We start from the raw sequence: 12,640 nt of genomic DNA on the forward strand, positions 1-12,640 counted from the left end.
TTTTGGCCTACATAATGTTTAAAAATATTCTTGACTTGGCTCCCAAACGGAAAAACAGGAGTACTTCATTTAAAAGTCTTTATTTGCAGCTTCTCCCAAATTGGAAGTTTGGGTGACCTCAAGCCCATCTATCCCTCTGGGTGACCATAGGCTGGGAGATGGGATCTGGGCTTTCTAGCTCACTAAAGTCTCCACCGTGCCCTATTGTCTCCTGGCTAAGAAGACTGGGTGCCAGTTGTTATTTACCATGGAGGTTGTGTCAGGGGCTTCTTACAGTGGAACGTGTAATGTTCTTGAATGTCTGTTGAAAATGAGATGCAGGGACGCCTGGGTGGCTATGTGGTTGAGCGTCTGCCTTTGGCTTGTGTCGTGATCCCAGGGTCCTGAGATTGAATCCCACATCAGGCTCCCTGCATGGAGCCTGCTTCTCCCTCTGCCTACGTCTCTGCCTCTCTGTGTCTCTCATAAATGAATGAATAGAATCTTAAAAAGAGAAAGAGAGAGAGAGAGAGAGAGAGAGAGAGAGAGAGATGCAGACTGAGTGAGCTGTGGGTTTGGTCAATCATCTTACCTGGTTGGCTGGAGGGCCACCAAGTTAGAGACCTCCCCCTCCCATCTCCTCACCCCAAATTCCTCTTTCCTCCAGACTAAAACCTGTGCTCCCCAGCTTGGGGCTAGCAGGGGCTGGGCCCCTGGATCTGGATGGAGCTGGCTCACCGGGCCATGTGTGCTTCTGGCGAGTGCTCCATTATTCACATTGGATTAGGGTCCCCTGGGCCCCAACTCTGAGCTTCCTGTTGGGTTGAGGCAGGAGCAGCTGTAATTACATCTCCCTCCTGCCTCCCACCCCTCTCAGCCGGCTCCAGCCTAGTTGCATCATGTCTGTGGGAGCCCCGGGGGAGACTGGGGACAGAGAGAGCCAAGGATGAGCTGGGGGGCTGGGGAGGATGGATGCTGGGAGGGAAGTTGCCAGAGGATTCTGGAATTCTCAGACCCAGCATCCTTGCATCTTAGAACCTGAAATGCATAGGCATCAATCTAGAATCACAGGACCTCAGAAGGCTGGAATTCTGGAGTCTTTCAGTTTTATGGGGCCAGAATCCTGTTCTTTTGTCCAGTGAGGATCCAGAGCTCTGCACTTCGAGAGTGTAAGGATTTCTTGAGCTTCAATTGTTGGGATGTCCTTTTAGCCCTGAAATCTTTGGGCTGTGTAGTGTAGATCCAACTTCCTTCACATTCCTGGTCTTGGGGGATGGAAGTCAGGAGAAGCAAGGGGACTGGCTGACCCTGTGTGGGGAAGGGAGGGTGGGCAGGAAGGAGGTTCACCTGGAGGAGGTGGGGCGGGGAGGTGGGGAAGGGCAGTGCTAGATGAGCTAGACAGGGCAGGTCCTGGGTGGCCAGCATCCATGCATGCAAACCTGGATAATCTTGTTAGCGGGTATGACTCTGTAGTGCACCAGCTTCTGGTTACCTGCTATTCCTTCCGGCCAGCCTCAGCTGTGAGGTCAGCTCTGGGGTCAGAGCCAGGCCAAGAGGCAAAGGGGTGACCGCCTGAGGAAGTGTTTGCTGCTAGCAGTCCCCTCCCAGCATCCCCAAACGCTGAGGGCCTGTTGGCTGGCCCTCCCATGCTGTCTTCCCTCTGGACCCCACCTGCTCCTAGCAGTGCTTGGCTCTGCCCAGGGGGCCTGGGGGAGGGGCAGCCCCCCCCCCCTCCGGAGCCACAGCTATGACTATCACTTATTGGAGTCTTTCTGAAGCCCCACCTCGCTTAATTTTCAGATAACCCCCAAAAGGACTCTGTTTATCCCCATTTTACAGACATGGAATCAGGTATAGGGAAATGACATCACCTGGCCAGCTGGGGCTTGAGGTTGGAGTGGGCCAATGGATGAGTGTTGTGGGGGGCTGGAGGTGTTGGGGGGGCTGGAAGGACAGAAGTGAGAGTATCCCAGGTGACGAGCACAGGCCCAAAGGCAGGGGAGGGATGGCAGGGCCAAGCCCTTGTGAGCAGGGATGAGAAGCAGAAAGGTAGGTAGGCAAGGGCCCATTTGGGGTTCAGGAAAGGGTGGTAGGCACCACAAAAATGGCCCCTGGTTGAAGGCTTTGGCACCTGCCAATGAGGGACAGGTCAGGATGGACACAAGGCAACTTCTTGCAGCAGCAGGAGGGCATGGGTGGACAGATAGGCTCAGCGGGTATGAGCTGCTGATGGGGTGTGTGCCAGTGTGTGTGTGTGTGTGTGTGTGTGTGTGTGTGTGTGTGTATGGGGAGGGGCCAGTGTGTGTGTACAAGGTGGGGCCAGCCTCTTCCCAGGGCAGGGTCAGGAGGATGGACAGCAGGGAGTCAGGAGAGGGTCGGGACCCGGGCAAAGTGAGGCCTTCGCTCAGCAGCACGTCAGATGCAGGCCCGGGCAGGCAGCTGGAGACACAGGCCAGCCGGCGGGCGTGGGACAGACCCAGGGCTGTGGATGACTCAGCGGACGACCTGGCTGCCCAGGCTCCCACCCTGACCTCCCTCTCCCATCGTTGTGGCATGCCACTTGGGGACATGCCTCCATCAGATGGTGCCCTCCGAGCCCCTCTGCGCCCCTCGCCCCCGGCACACAGTAAGGGGGTGACAGTTTGTTGAACGAATAATAATGATAACAGTATTTGAGGGCTTCCTGGAGGGCAGGCAGGGGGGATTCTGTGTCTGATCCGCACACCACACCCCAGTACGGGCATGGCAGCCACTTGATGAAGGACATCAAGGCTGAGCTAGGGGAAGGCATTTTCTAGGGTCACACAGTGGGTGAGCGACTGGCAGGGGGCTGGAGGGGAGGTTCCGCTCTCTTCCCACGGCGCTGGGCAGCCCGTCCGCGAGTGGACACCCACGGGTTGACACAGCCATAAAGAAGCACATGAGAATGAGCCCACAATAAACAGACATGCACAGACACACAAGATGCGTGAATAGACACAGATGTACAAACAGGCTGGAGCGCAAATAATGCCCACCTGCTGCGACAGCGCGCACGCACCCCCTCACGGTAACATGCTCACTTCTGGGCCGCCTGGGTGGCTCAGTCCGTTGGGCATCTGATCTTGGTTTTGGCTCACTCAGGTCAGGATCTCGGGGTCTGCACTCAGCCTCAGCAGGGAGTCTGCTTGTTCCTCTCCCTCTGCGCCTCCCCTGCCTCAAATAAACAAATACATAAATAAAAATAAAAAACAATGCTCTCTTCGGTGACACAGGTCCCACAATATCATAGAGACCCACACATGAAGTTCATATGTCAGCACAGCGCCTTGCGCACCAATCCCCCAAGAGCCCATGTCCCTCCCCTCCCAGGTATGGGCTGGCTGCTTCTATCATCTCTGAGCTGTCCTCCCTCTTCTGCCCCAGTCCCTGGTCCTTCTGAGGACACCTGAGTCCTGTCCAAGCAGTGGGAAAGGAGGAAGACTGATGCCCCCACCCGGAACAATTCCTCTCCCAACTTCTGCCACCCTGGAGGCCACCCCCTCATAGGCCAGCTGGGGCAACCTCTCAACCCAAGGCACCTGAAGGAAGAGGAACCCTTTCTGGCCCTGGCTGTGGGTGTGGCCACAGCTGGGCAGGATGACAGGGTTCCCAGAAAGTGGGGTGAAGGGTGTGGGTCACTGACCCAGCCCCAAGGACCTCCCATTATTGTGCGAAGCCTACAGCTGAAGCAGGGTTGCAAGGGCTCCCGGCTCCCAGTGGCATAGGTGGGCAAACTGAGGCCTGGAAGGGGGGCAGGATGCCTAAGGCCACATTGGGCCTGGGAGCAGAGTGGACTTCCTGAATGCTCAACAGTCAGTCCCTGGTAGGGACAGGAAGCCTGGGGGGCGGGGGGGGGGGGGAAGGGGAAGGAGGCTTCAGGAACCAAAGCTATCCCCCCACCCACCCCACCCTACAACTCCCCTGATGCTGCCACAGGACATAAGCCCGCCAGGCATCATCCTTCATTAATATGATATAACTTCCTGAGTTCCCTCTGCCCTGAGTTCCCTCTGCAGCCTGGGGACTGCAGAGCAGGGCGGTGGGGGAACCACTCAGCCAGGAGGCCTGAGACCCACGGGGCTGCAGGCACCTCTCTAAGCTCCCGGTATGGCTGGAACTGAGGCCGGAAGCTGGGGATGCCAGCTGAGCTTGGGTGATAGGGAGAGGGGGGAAGGGGTGAGGGAGTTGTGGTCACCGAGGGGCATGGGTCCAGAGAGGGGAAGTCTGCAGCTACCCAGTGTTGTCCAGCCCTTGGGACTGGGAACATGATACAACATGTGGCCATGGATGGCCACCAGGCCCAGGAGGCCGGGATTACCCCATTGTACAGATGAAGAAACTGAGGCACACTGGCTTCTCATTCTCACCCAGGTTGTCGTGCCACAAAGACGGGGTGGAATGGGGGCACAGGGACTCGAGTCAAATGAGTGAGCCCCCGAGTTTGTAATTTCTCTGCTTAAACTGCCTCCCTCAAAAATAAGAGGTGGCTGAGAGGGCATCTGGCCCTTATGGGTGAGGGGAGGCTGTATGGAAAGCCACTGACTCAGTGGGAACCGGGGCTGGTGACCGCTGTGCCGGCAGCTGGGACGTGTGGGCTGACCGCACTGGCCCCCAGGGTGGTGGCTGGGGGTGTGTCTGGGGAGGTGTGGGAGAGATGGATGTGACAGTGATCTTAGAGTCTTGAACTGCTGTCCGTGGCCAAAATATTATTCCTGGAAGTCAAGGTCTTCAGAGCTTGGCCTGGGGCCTGGGACTGTCGGAGTGAGAAGCAGGAGGGTGGGAGGGCAGTCCCCTTTGATGCTCTTGGAAGTCCTGGGGCCTGTCCCCAACAGACTCTTGGACACCAAGTCCATCCTCCCTGGAATCTCTCCTCCCAACGCTCCCACTGGGTGGATGGGCTTGCACACAAGGACAGGCATTTTTTTCCCCTCTAGCTTGGCCACCTCCTTCCCCAGCCTTCTGGAAGGACTGAATTGTGTTGGGGGGAACAGAAATCTCAGTAGTGCTTGTAAAACACTCCATCCGGGAGGAATTTCCTAGTCATTTCTCAATCCCTGGGCAATGTCCTAACCCCAGGGCCTGGAGCCCGGAATAGATCTCACAGGCCATCCCCAGACAGTTTCTCGGACTGGTCAGCCGTGCCCCTCAGGTCTCGTCCTGGTGTGCTCCAGAGCGGGATGACTCAGTGATCCCCATGTGGGGCCACTGGGAGAGACCTACATGTGGGGAAGTGGCAGGTGGCTCAGGGATGGGACTTTGAGAGGAAGCAGGGAGGGGAGGCAGAGGCGAGACTGGGCTGCACTGGGCTGGGGAGCTGGAGGGAGTGAGCAGGCCAGGGAAGTGGGGAGGGAGCCCCGGGGGAGGGGGGCAGCTCTGGAGCTGGCAGGGGGAGGGAAGGCGGGGCAGCCGGAGGAAATGAAAAAGCCCGGGCGAGCGGGCTAGATGAGAAGGAGGGAGGGCGGGGGAGGGAAGGAGGCTGAGAGGCTGACACAGCGCAGAGAGCAGCTCAGCCAGCAGAGCGGAGAGCAGGGGACAGAGCAGGGGACAGGGACAGGAGCAGAGGTGTGGTGAGGAGGGTGTGGAGGGGTGCTGGGGAGTGAGAGGGTGAGGCAGGGGGGAGACGGGGTGGACAAGGAGGGGAGAAGTGCAGAACTAGGGAACTAGGGCGAGGGAAGGACGAAGGAGAGAGGGAGAGGAGAGAGACAGCCGGACAGCAGGCCCGGAGAACTGGAGGGGGTGTGACCATGGGGAGGGCGGTGGGCATCTGAGTGGGCCTCAGGGGCGGCCCGGCTCCCCACCCCCGCTCGCCCCCCCCACCCGGGCCCCTCTAGTCCAGCCCGCACCCCACCCGGAGGCAGGGGGTGCGGATGGCGGACTCTTGCAGGAACCTGACCTACGTGCGGGACTCGGTAGGCCCGGCCACCAGCACCCTGATGTTCGTGGCGGGCGTGGTGGGCAACGGGCTGGCACTGGGCATCCTGGGGGCGCGGCGCCGGTCACGCCCCTCGGCCTTCGCCGTGCTGGTCACCGGGCTGGCGGTCACCGACCTGCTGGGCACTTGCTTCCTGAGCCCGGCCGTGTTCGTGGCCTACGCCCGCAACAGCTCGCTGCTGGGCCTGGCCCGGGGCCGGCCCGCCTTGTGCGACGCCTTCGCCTTCGCCATGACCTTCTTCGGCCTGGCCTCCACGCTCATCCTCTTTGCCATGGCCGTGGAGCGCTGCCTGGCGCTCAGCCACCCCTACCTGTACGCCCAGCTGGACGGGCCGCGCTGCGCCCGCCTGGCCCTGCCTGCCATCTACGCCTTCTGCACCCTCTTCTGCTCGCTGCCCCTGCTGGGCCTGGGCCAGCACCAGCAGTACTGCCCGGGCAGCTGGTGCTTCATCCGCATGCGCTCCGCCGAGCTGGCCGGCTGCGCCTTCTCGCTGGCCTACGCCAGCCTCGTGGCCCTGCTGGTGGCCGCCATCGTCCTGTGCAACAGCTCCGTCACCCTGAGCCTCTGCCGCATGTACCGCCAGCAGAGGCGCCACCAGGGTTCGCTGGTCCCCGGCCCCCGGGCAGGAGAGGACGAGGTGGACCATCTGATCCTGCTGGCCCTCATGACGGGCATCATGGCCGTGTGCTCCCTGCCTCTCACGGTGAGTACCCCTGCGGCTGGGGCGGGGTGGGGGGCAGTGCCTATCTCCCAGATGGGGACGCTGAGGCCTGAAGAGGTCAGAGGCTCTGTCCACCATCAAACAGCCCCCGACTTTCTGGGGAAGTCTCTCCCCATTTGCTTCTGGCCCATTTGACTCCTCCTGACCCCTTGGTCTCCCCACCTTTTCTATCTCTAGCTACCCCAGCAACACACCCCAGCCTTCCCCTACCCCTGTAACGATAATAAGATCCACCATTCATTGAGCACTTGTTGTGTGTCCACCCTCTGCCCTGCGGTTTTACAAATTCTCTCTCACGTGATCTTTAAATGACCTTAGGCACCCATTCTACAAGCACCAGCAAGGAAAGGAACGAAGTTCCTGTCCTGTCGCTATTTTTACAGATGAAGGGTGATGGGTCTTACAGAGCCAGGTCTGGTCCAAAGGCTTCTCTGACTCTAGAGTCTGATTTCCCCATCACTTCCCACCGCAGCCCCACCCCGCCTCTGCCTGGGACTCGCCTGGCCTTGCCCCTTGGCTGCAGAGCTCCTGCCTGCCTCCCAGGAACTGGAGTGGGTTGGTCACCTGGTCCCCGGTACTGTGGCACCTACCTGGTCATCCCCACCCCCCACCCTGCCCTGTATTTTGGGCCTCAGCTTCTCTTTTTGTAAAATGCAAGGGCTGCTCCTCAAAGCTTTGGGGGGGATTACAGATGACTCACAGACTGGAAATGTGGAGACACCCAGCCATAGCCCCAGGACTTACCCACATGACCTCTGCTCCGTCCCTCCAGGCTGGTGGTTTCCTGGGGCTTTCTCTCCCTCTGCTCCCCGGATGCATCTCTTACTTACTTTTCATCTCATCTTTATTTCCTTCCCCTTTTGAACGGCACCCTCCCTCATTCCTGCCAGTAATCAAGTGCAAGGAGGGGAGGGAGGGTTGGGGTGTATGTGGGGTGGGGGCAGGGGACTCAAGGGAACCCCTGGACATCCCCACCCTGCCCCCAGATCCGAGGCTTCACGCAGGCCATCTCCCCGGACAGCAGTGAGATGGGGGACCTCCTTGCCTTCCGATTCAACGCCTTCAACCCCATCCTGGACCCCTGGGTCTTCATCCTCTTCCGCAAGGCTGTCTTCCAGAAGCTCCGGCTCTGGCTCTGCTGCCCGGGCCCCAGGCCTACCCTCGGTGACTCGCAGACAACCCTCTCCAGGCTTGCCTCTGGCAGGAAGGACTCAAGGTCTCCCGCTGCTCTCGGGGGGACGGAGGGGAGCTGGGTACCTTTGTCAGTCTGGGGCGAGGGGCAGGGGGCACCGTTGCCCCAGGCACAGCGATCGGTCAGCACTGTGGGAGCATCATCCAAGGTGGGGTCTGCAGCAGCCTGCTCCCTCTGCTGACATCGGCTACCCATCATCTCCTGTCCTGTCTTCTGGGTGCAGGAGCCAGATGCTCAGGGGCATGGCTGGTGGAGGATGAACGGAGATGAGTCCCGGAGTCCTTGCCTGCCAGGATCTTTACCCCCTGAATGAGGGGCCAGGGGGTGATCAGCTGCTATTTCCTTATTTCTCCTCTTTCAGGATGGCCACGACAGGCTCTGGGAGAAGAGGGCGGGACAGAGGGAACGTTTATCCTGGATCCCAAAAAGAACGGTTCTCTCAAAATAACCAGGGCCCCGGCCGGCCCAGTCTGGCCCTCGCTTGCCCATCCATCTCACTGTCTAAATATTTAGAAGGCAGAAAAGTTCCCAGAAGCTTCTGTGCACTCAGGTCTGCTCTAGTCCGGGTTCTGGCTCTGACCCGCACTCATTCAGGGTGCCTGGCTGCCTACCCCAAGCCCCCAGGGGACAGCCCTGACCTCTCCCAGGCCACTCCGAAAGTGGCCTCCTGGGAGCCAGAGATTCTTGGACAAGCTCCCTGCCTCCCTTCACTCCTGATTTCCCATCAGACTTGGAAGCCCTGGCCCCCCAGGGGGAGGACAGATGAAGGAGAGACTGCTACGTTGTAGGTGGCACTGCTGGACATGTGCCGGGGAATCTGCATGGCTCGGTGGGCGGCAAGATGTGGACTGTGGGGACCCAGGTGTGGGGGGAGATGGAGTGGCCGCGTCCAGGCCTCCCAAAGGCATGGGAGTTACGGATCCCAGGGACCACCTGGGAACACAGCCCTAAGTCCTGAGCCTGTCCCTGGATGAGTAGCTGTCGCTTGCTTACAAAGCCTGACCTCAACCACCTATGTTGTCCGAGCCCTCGCAAAAATTTCATTCATTTATTCAACAGCTGGTAGGCACTGACTCTGCAGGTGCTGGAGACACAGACCAGTCTCTGCCCCACCCTCCTGGGCTCCACAGAGGTGATTTCCAGCCTTGGGGACTCTGGGTGCCATCCTCTGCCCTCAGAGAGGCCTAGGATTAGCAGTGCTCTGAGAGTGAGCTGACTGGCAGGAAAGGAAGTGGTGTTTAGGGGATACGAGAAAGCCCATCCCCTCCACCCCCAGCCCTACCTAGTTCCCCTTCACACTTGCTCTAGGGTTAAAAGCACGGGATCCAGTGTTAAAAGGGTAAATGTACACCCTGGAACAGGCAGGGTAGGGAGGCCTCTGTAGAGATGACAGCAGCTAACATCAGTGAGTCCTCCGCCCTGCTCATATTTGGAGACTTTCCACAGAAACTAGAATCAAGGTCCAGAGAGGGTAATCGCCAGCCCTCAGTCACACAGCAGTCTGTAGGTGAAGCTGAACGTTCTGTCTCCAGAAGCCTGCTCACTTGTTTGGCTAGTGGCTTTGGCTCTTTGTGCCTTGGCTTCCTTTTGTGCAGAGTGGCGATCATAATCTAGAATTCAGTTTACAGGGTTGTGTGGGGTTATTAACTGATTCCCTCTGATAAGCAGCTGAGTAGAGGGCCTGCCTGGAATAAATATCACAAGAAATGTTACTGTTACTGCATCCTGTCTTTGCTATTGTTATCTGTGGCTAGCTGGGCGAAGGTGGGCTGGAGAAAAAAAACCAACATTTTGCTACCTTGTTTTTTCAACCACTATGATCAAATCATATTACAGCACAAGAGGGTGTCTGGGAGAGTCAAAAATAGTCAAGATGATTGAGTTAGTTGGTACTGGTTTCCTTTTGGGGTAATGCAAATGTTCTGGAACTCGATAGTGCTCAGTGTTGTATCACATTGTGGATATACTAAATATCTCTGAATTATACACGTTTAAATGGTTAATTTTATGCTATGGGTATTTTGCCACAATAAAAAAATATGTAACCCTAAAAAAATTTAAGGGTGTTTAGAATTTTTTTTGACATTTTTGACATTTATGACTCTTGCCAGAGTGACATATTGGTTGAATTTAGTAATAAAAAATAAGCTGACCTGTACAAAAAACAAACAGGGCAAGTGGAGTCCGGCCTTTGTCAGCAAACCTGGCCCGGCCTCAGTGGGAACCCATCCAGAGGGACTCTCCCCCAGCCCCAAGGGTAGTGGAAAAGGATGGGTGGGTGGAGGGATCCCAGAGGGACCTTTTGGGTGGGAGGCATGAGAAAGGGAGCCTGCCTGCCTGTCCAGGCAGGACCCCCAAGGGGGCGCTCTCCTCCGCCGTTTGTGCTGTCCCAGCAAGTGGGTCAGTCTGTCTATCTTGCCTCTTAGGGCTCGCTAAATTATGGCAGCACAGGGCTGGGCATTCCAACCTACCCCATCCAAGCCTGGGGTGGGTGCTATTATCATTCCCATTTTGCAGATTTGGATGAAGGGGAAGTGAGGATTCAGTACGGAAGCTTGCTCTTCTTTTCTTTTCTTTTCTTTTCTTTTCTTTTCTTTTCTTTTCTTTTCTTTTCTTTTCTTTTCTTTCTTTTCTTTTTTTCTTTCTTTTCTTTTCTTTCTTTTCTTTTCCTTCCTTCCTTCCTTCCTTCCTTCCTTCCTTCCTTCCTTCCTTCCTTCCTTCCTTCCTTCCTTCCTTCCTTCCAGATTTTTATTTATTTGAGGGAGAGAGAGGAAGCGAGTACAGAGGGAGAGGAAGAAGCTGACTCTCCACTGAGCAGGGAGCCTGATGTGGGGCTGGATCCCAGGACCCTGGGATCATGACCTGGGTCAAAGGCAGATGCTTAACCCACTGAGCCACTCAGGGGCCCCGCAAGCTGGTTTTCCGCTGGCTGTGACCCACCAGGCCTGACATCTCAAGAATCCGTCCACCCTCTGCATCCCGCTGTATCATTGCAGACTCCCACCACCTCTGGCCTGGATGTGTACACTATCTTCCAGGTCAGAGGCTCTCAAGCGTTTCCTGCCCCATCTATCTGTCTGCAGCCCCTTTGGGAGGATTTAGAAACTCCTTTCCTAGCTGGTGTCTTGACCCCTGACTGTCTTCCCTGCTCGCTTCCGGAGCCCGATCCAAGCGGTCACTCCCCTGCTTGCCAAGCTGGGAGCTGTCCCACCGCCTGGAGGCCGAGGCCAGCTCCCTTGCTCTCTGCTCAGCCACAGCAGACAGCCGAGGTCTCTCTCAGGGCCTGTGCATGACCTGTCGGGCTTCCACCTCTTTGGTCATTGAGCCCATCCCTCTTGGAGCAGTGTTTTCCTTCTTTTGTCAAAAGCGTGCCCTAGCTTTTCAGGTCCCACTTAAACTATTCCTTCTCCTTTAGTTTTCCTTTAAAGATTATATTTTTAGGTAATCGCTATGCCCTGAGATCAAGGCGCCTGACCCACTGATTGAGCCAGCCGGGCGCCCCTATTCCTTCTCCTTAAAGATTTATTCACTTATCTCAGGCACTTTGGAGCTCCATGGTGGTGCTCCCTGCAGCCTGCCCTGGCACAGACATTTGCTCACTCAGCAGGCTCTTATTGATGCTGGGGACATGGCGGTGACACACACAGCCCTGGCCCTGCTCTCCTGGGGTTCACAGTCCAGAACGGGCAGAGCTGAGAGGGGACACCTGAGAGGGGAGGGCTTCTTGGAGAAGGGGATGGCTGAGCTGGACCTGAGGACTGGAAGAAAGTGAGCTCAGGATGGAGGGGTGCTCCCGTCGTGCTCACAGTTCTGCCTCCGGCCTCTTACCCTCTTGTTCATTTCATTAACTCCAGAGTCCCTGGAATCTGCTCGGGGCCCTGGACTGCTCTGTGCCTGCTGGGGATACAGCGGGGATTGACACTGCCTTGGCCCTATCTCACTCACATTCCAGCGGGATGACAACTTAATAATCACAGAACTAAATATTCCAGTAAGCAGAAAAAAAGACAGATTTGTGAGCCAGGATGAGCGGAGAGAGCATAGCCCAGGGGCCTGCCCGGTGTGGCGGAGCATCAGGAAGCCCCTGTTCATTTATAACTTCATTCTATTCATTTTGGACTTCCTAGAACTGGGCCTGGCCCACAGATGGGACTCCAGCGCGGGCACACACACACACACACACACACTCTCTCTCTCTCTCTCTCTCTCTCTGTCTCTGGCCCATTCCCAGGAGTGGCAGCTCTCCGGGCCTTCTGTACTCATTGCCCCACCTGCTGGCCACACTGGGAGTGGCATTTAGAAGTGGTCCCTACTCTGGGGAAAGTGAGGGGCCCTGGGTGTGCACCTCCCGCTGTGCCCCTGGGCTAGTCAACCGCTAAGGAGAGGTGTGAGCTGGTCTATTGGACCCGAGAGCCAGAACTGGATGTGATTCCCACTCTCAGCCTCCTGCCCTGGGCTGGAGTCAGCCCTCTCAGGGCCTGCCCCATGTCCATTAAAAGCTCAGAGTGCCATCTATGCATCTTTGATTAATAAAGAACGGGAAAGAGAAGTCATGATTATTTAATAAAGCAGCCTATCTGGGAGTAAAAGTCTTTCAAAACATAGGGCCCAAGGCGGGGAAATAATGATAGGCGGTAGAGCAGTGCAGGCAACGTGAGGCAGCGGTTGAAAGCATGGGTGTTTGGGATCCAAATGATCTGGGGTTTTGAGACTCAGCTCAGCCACTTCCAAGAAGTGTGGTGCAAGAGGCTTTATTTGCCCGGGGCTTCCAGTTCTTTAGTGTCAGATCTTGATC

The 12,640-nt window shown here is 57.0% G+C and overlaps 1 protein-coding gene and 1 long non-coding RNA gene across 3 annotated transcripts; one reads left to right on the plus strand and one right to left on the minus strand.

The window, feature by feature from the left end:
• Nucleotides 1–91: 91 nt before the first annotated feature.
• LOC121485867 lies at nucleotides 92–7,773 on the minus strand. The gene is made up of 3 exons (XR_005986382.1): nucleotides 7,398–7,773; nucleotides 2,997–3,175; nucleotides 92–1,287 (listed from the first exon to the last, which is right to left on the minus strand). It is a non-coding gene; the product is annotated as an uncharacterized LOC121485867 (long non-coding RNA).
• Nucleotides 5,532–10,527, plus strand: PTGIR (prostaglandin I2 receptor). 2 transcript variants are annotated; one of them, XM_041746725.1, is made up of 3 exons: nucleotides 5,532–6,635; nucleotides 7,126–7,208; nucleotides 7,640–10,527. In XM_041746725.1, the coding sequence occupies exons 1-3, from the start codon at nucleotides 5,868–5,870 to the stop codon at nucleotides 8,103–8,105; spliced, it is 1,317 nt and encodes a 438-aa protein (XP_041602659.1). In that variant the 5' UTR covers nucleotides 5,532–5,867; the 3' UTR covers nucleotides 8,106–10,527. The 2 variants fall into 2 exon arrangements, with proteins under 2 accessions (XP_041602659.1, XP_041602660.1); XM_041746726.1 differs by lacking the exon at nucleotides 7,126–7,208.
• The last annotated feature ends 2,113 nt before the right edge of the window (nucleotides 10,528–12,640 follow it).

Source organism: Vulpes lagopus, chromosome 2, assembly GCF_018345385.1.
Source record: "Vulpes lagopus strain Blue_001 chromosome 2, ASM1834538v1, whole genome shotgun sequence".
NCBI lineage: Eukaryota > Metazoa > Chordata > Mammalia > Carnivora > Canidae > Vulpes > Vulpes lagopus.

Bases quoted from the DNA above. Each gene is read 5' to 3' on its own strand.
- PTGIR (XM_041746725.1), top strand. From the start codon at position 5,868: ATGGCGGACTCTTGCAGGAACCTGACCTACGTGCGGGACTCGGTAGGC. The intron at 6,636-7,125 runs GTGAGTACCCCT...TTCCCACCGCAG, and splicing joins TGTGCTCCCTGCCTCTCACG to CCCCACCCCGCCTCTGCCTG. The intron at 7,209-7,639 runs GTTGGTCACCTG...CCCTGCCCCCAG, and splicing joins CCTCCCAGGAACTGGAGTGG to ATCCGAGGCTTCACGCAGGC.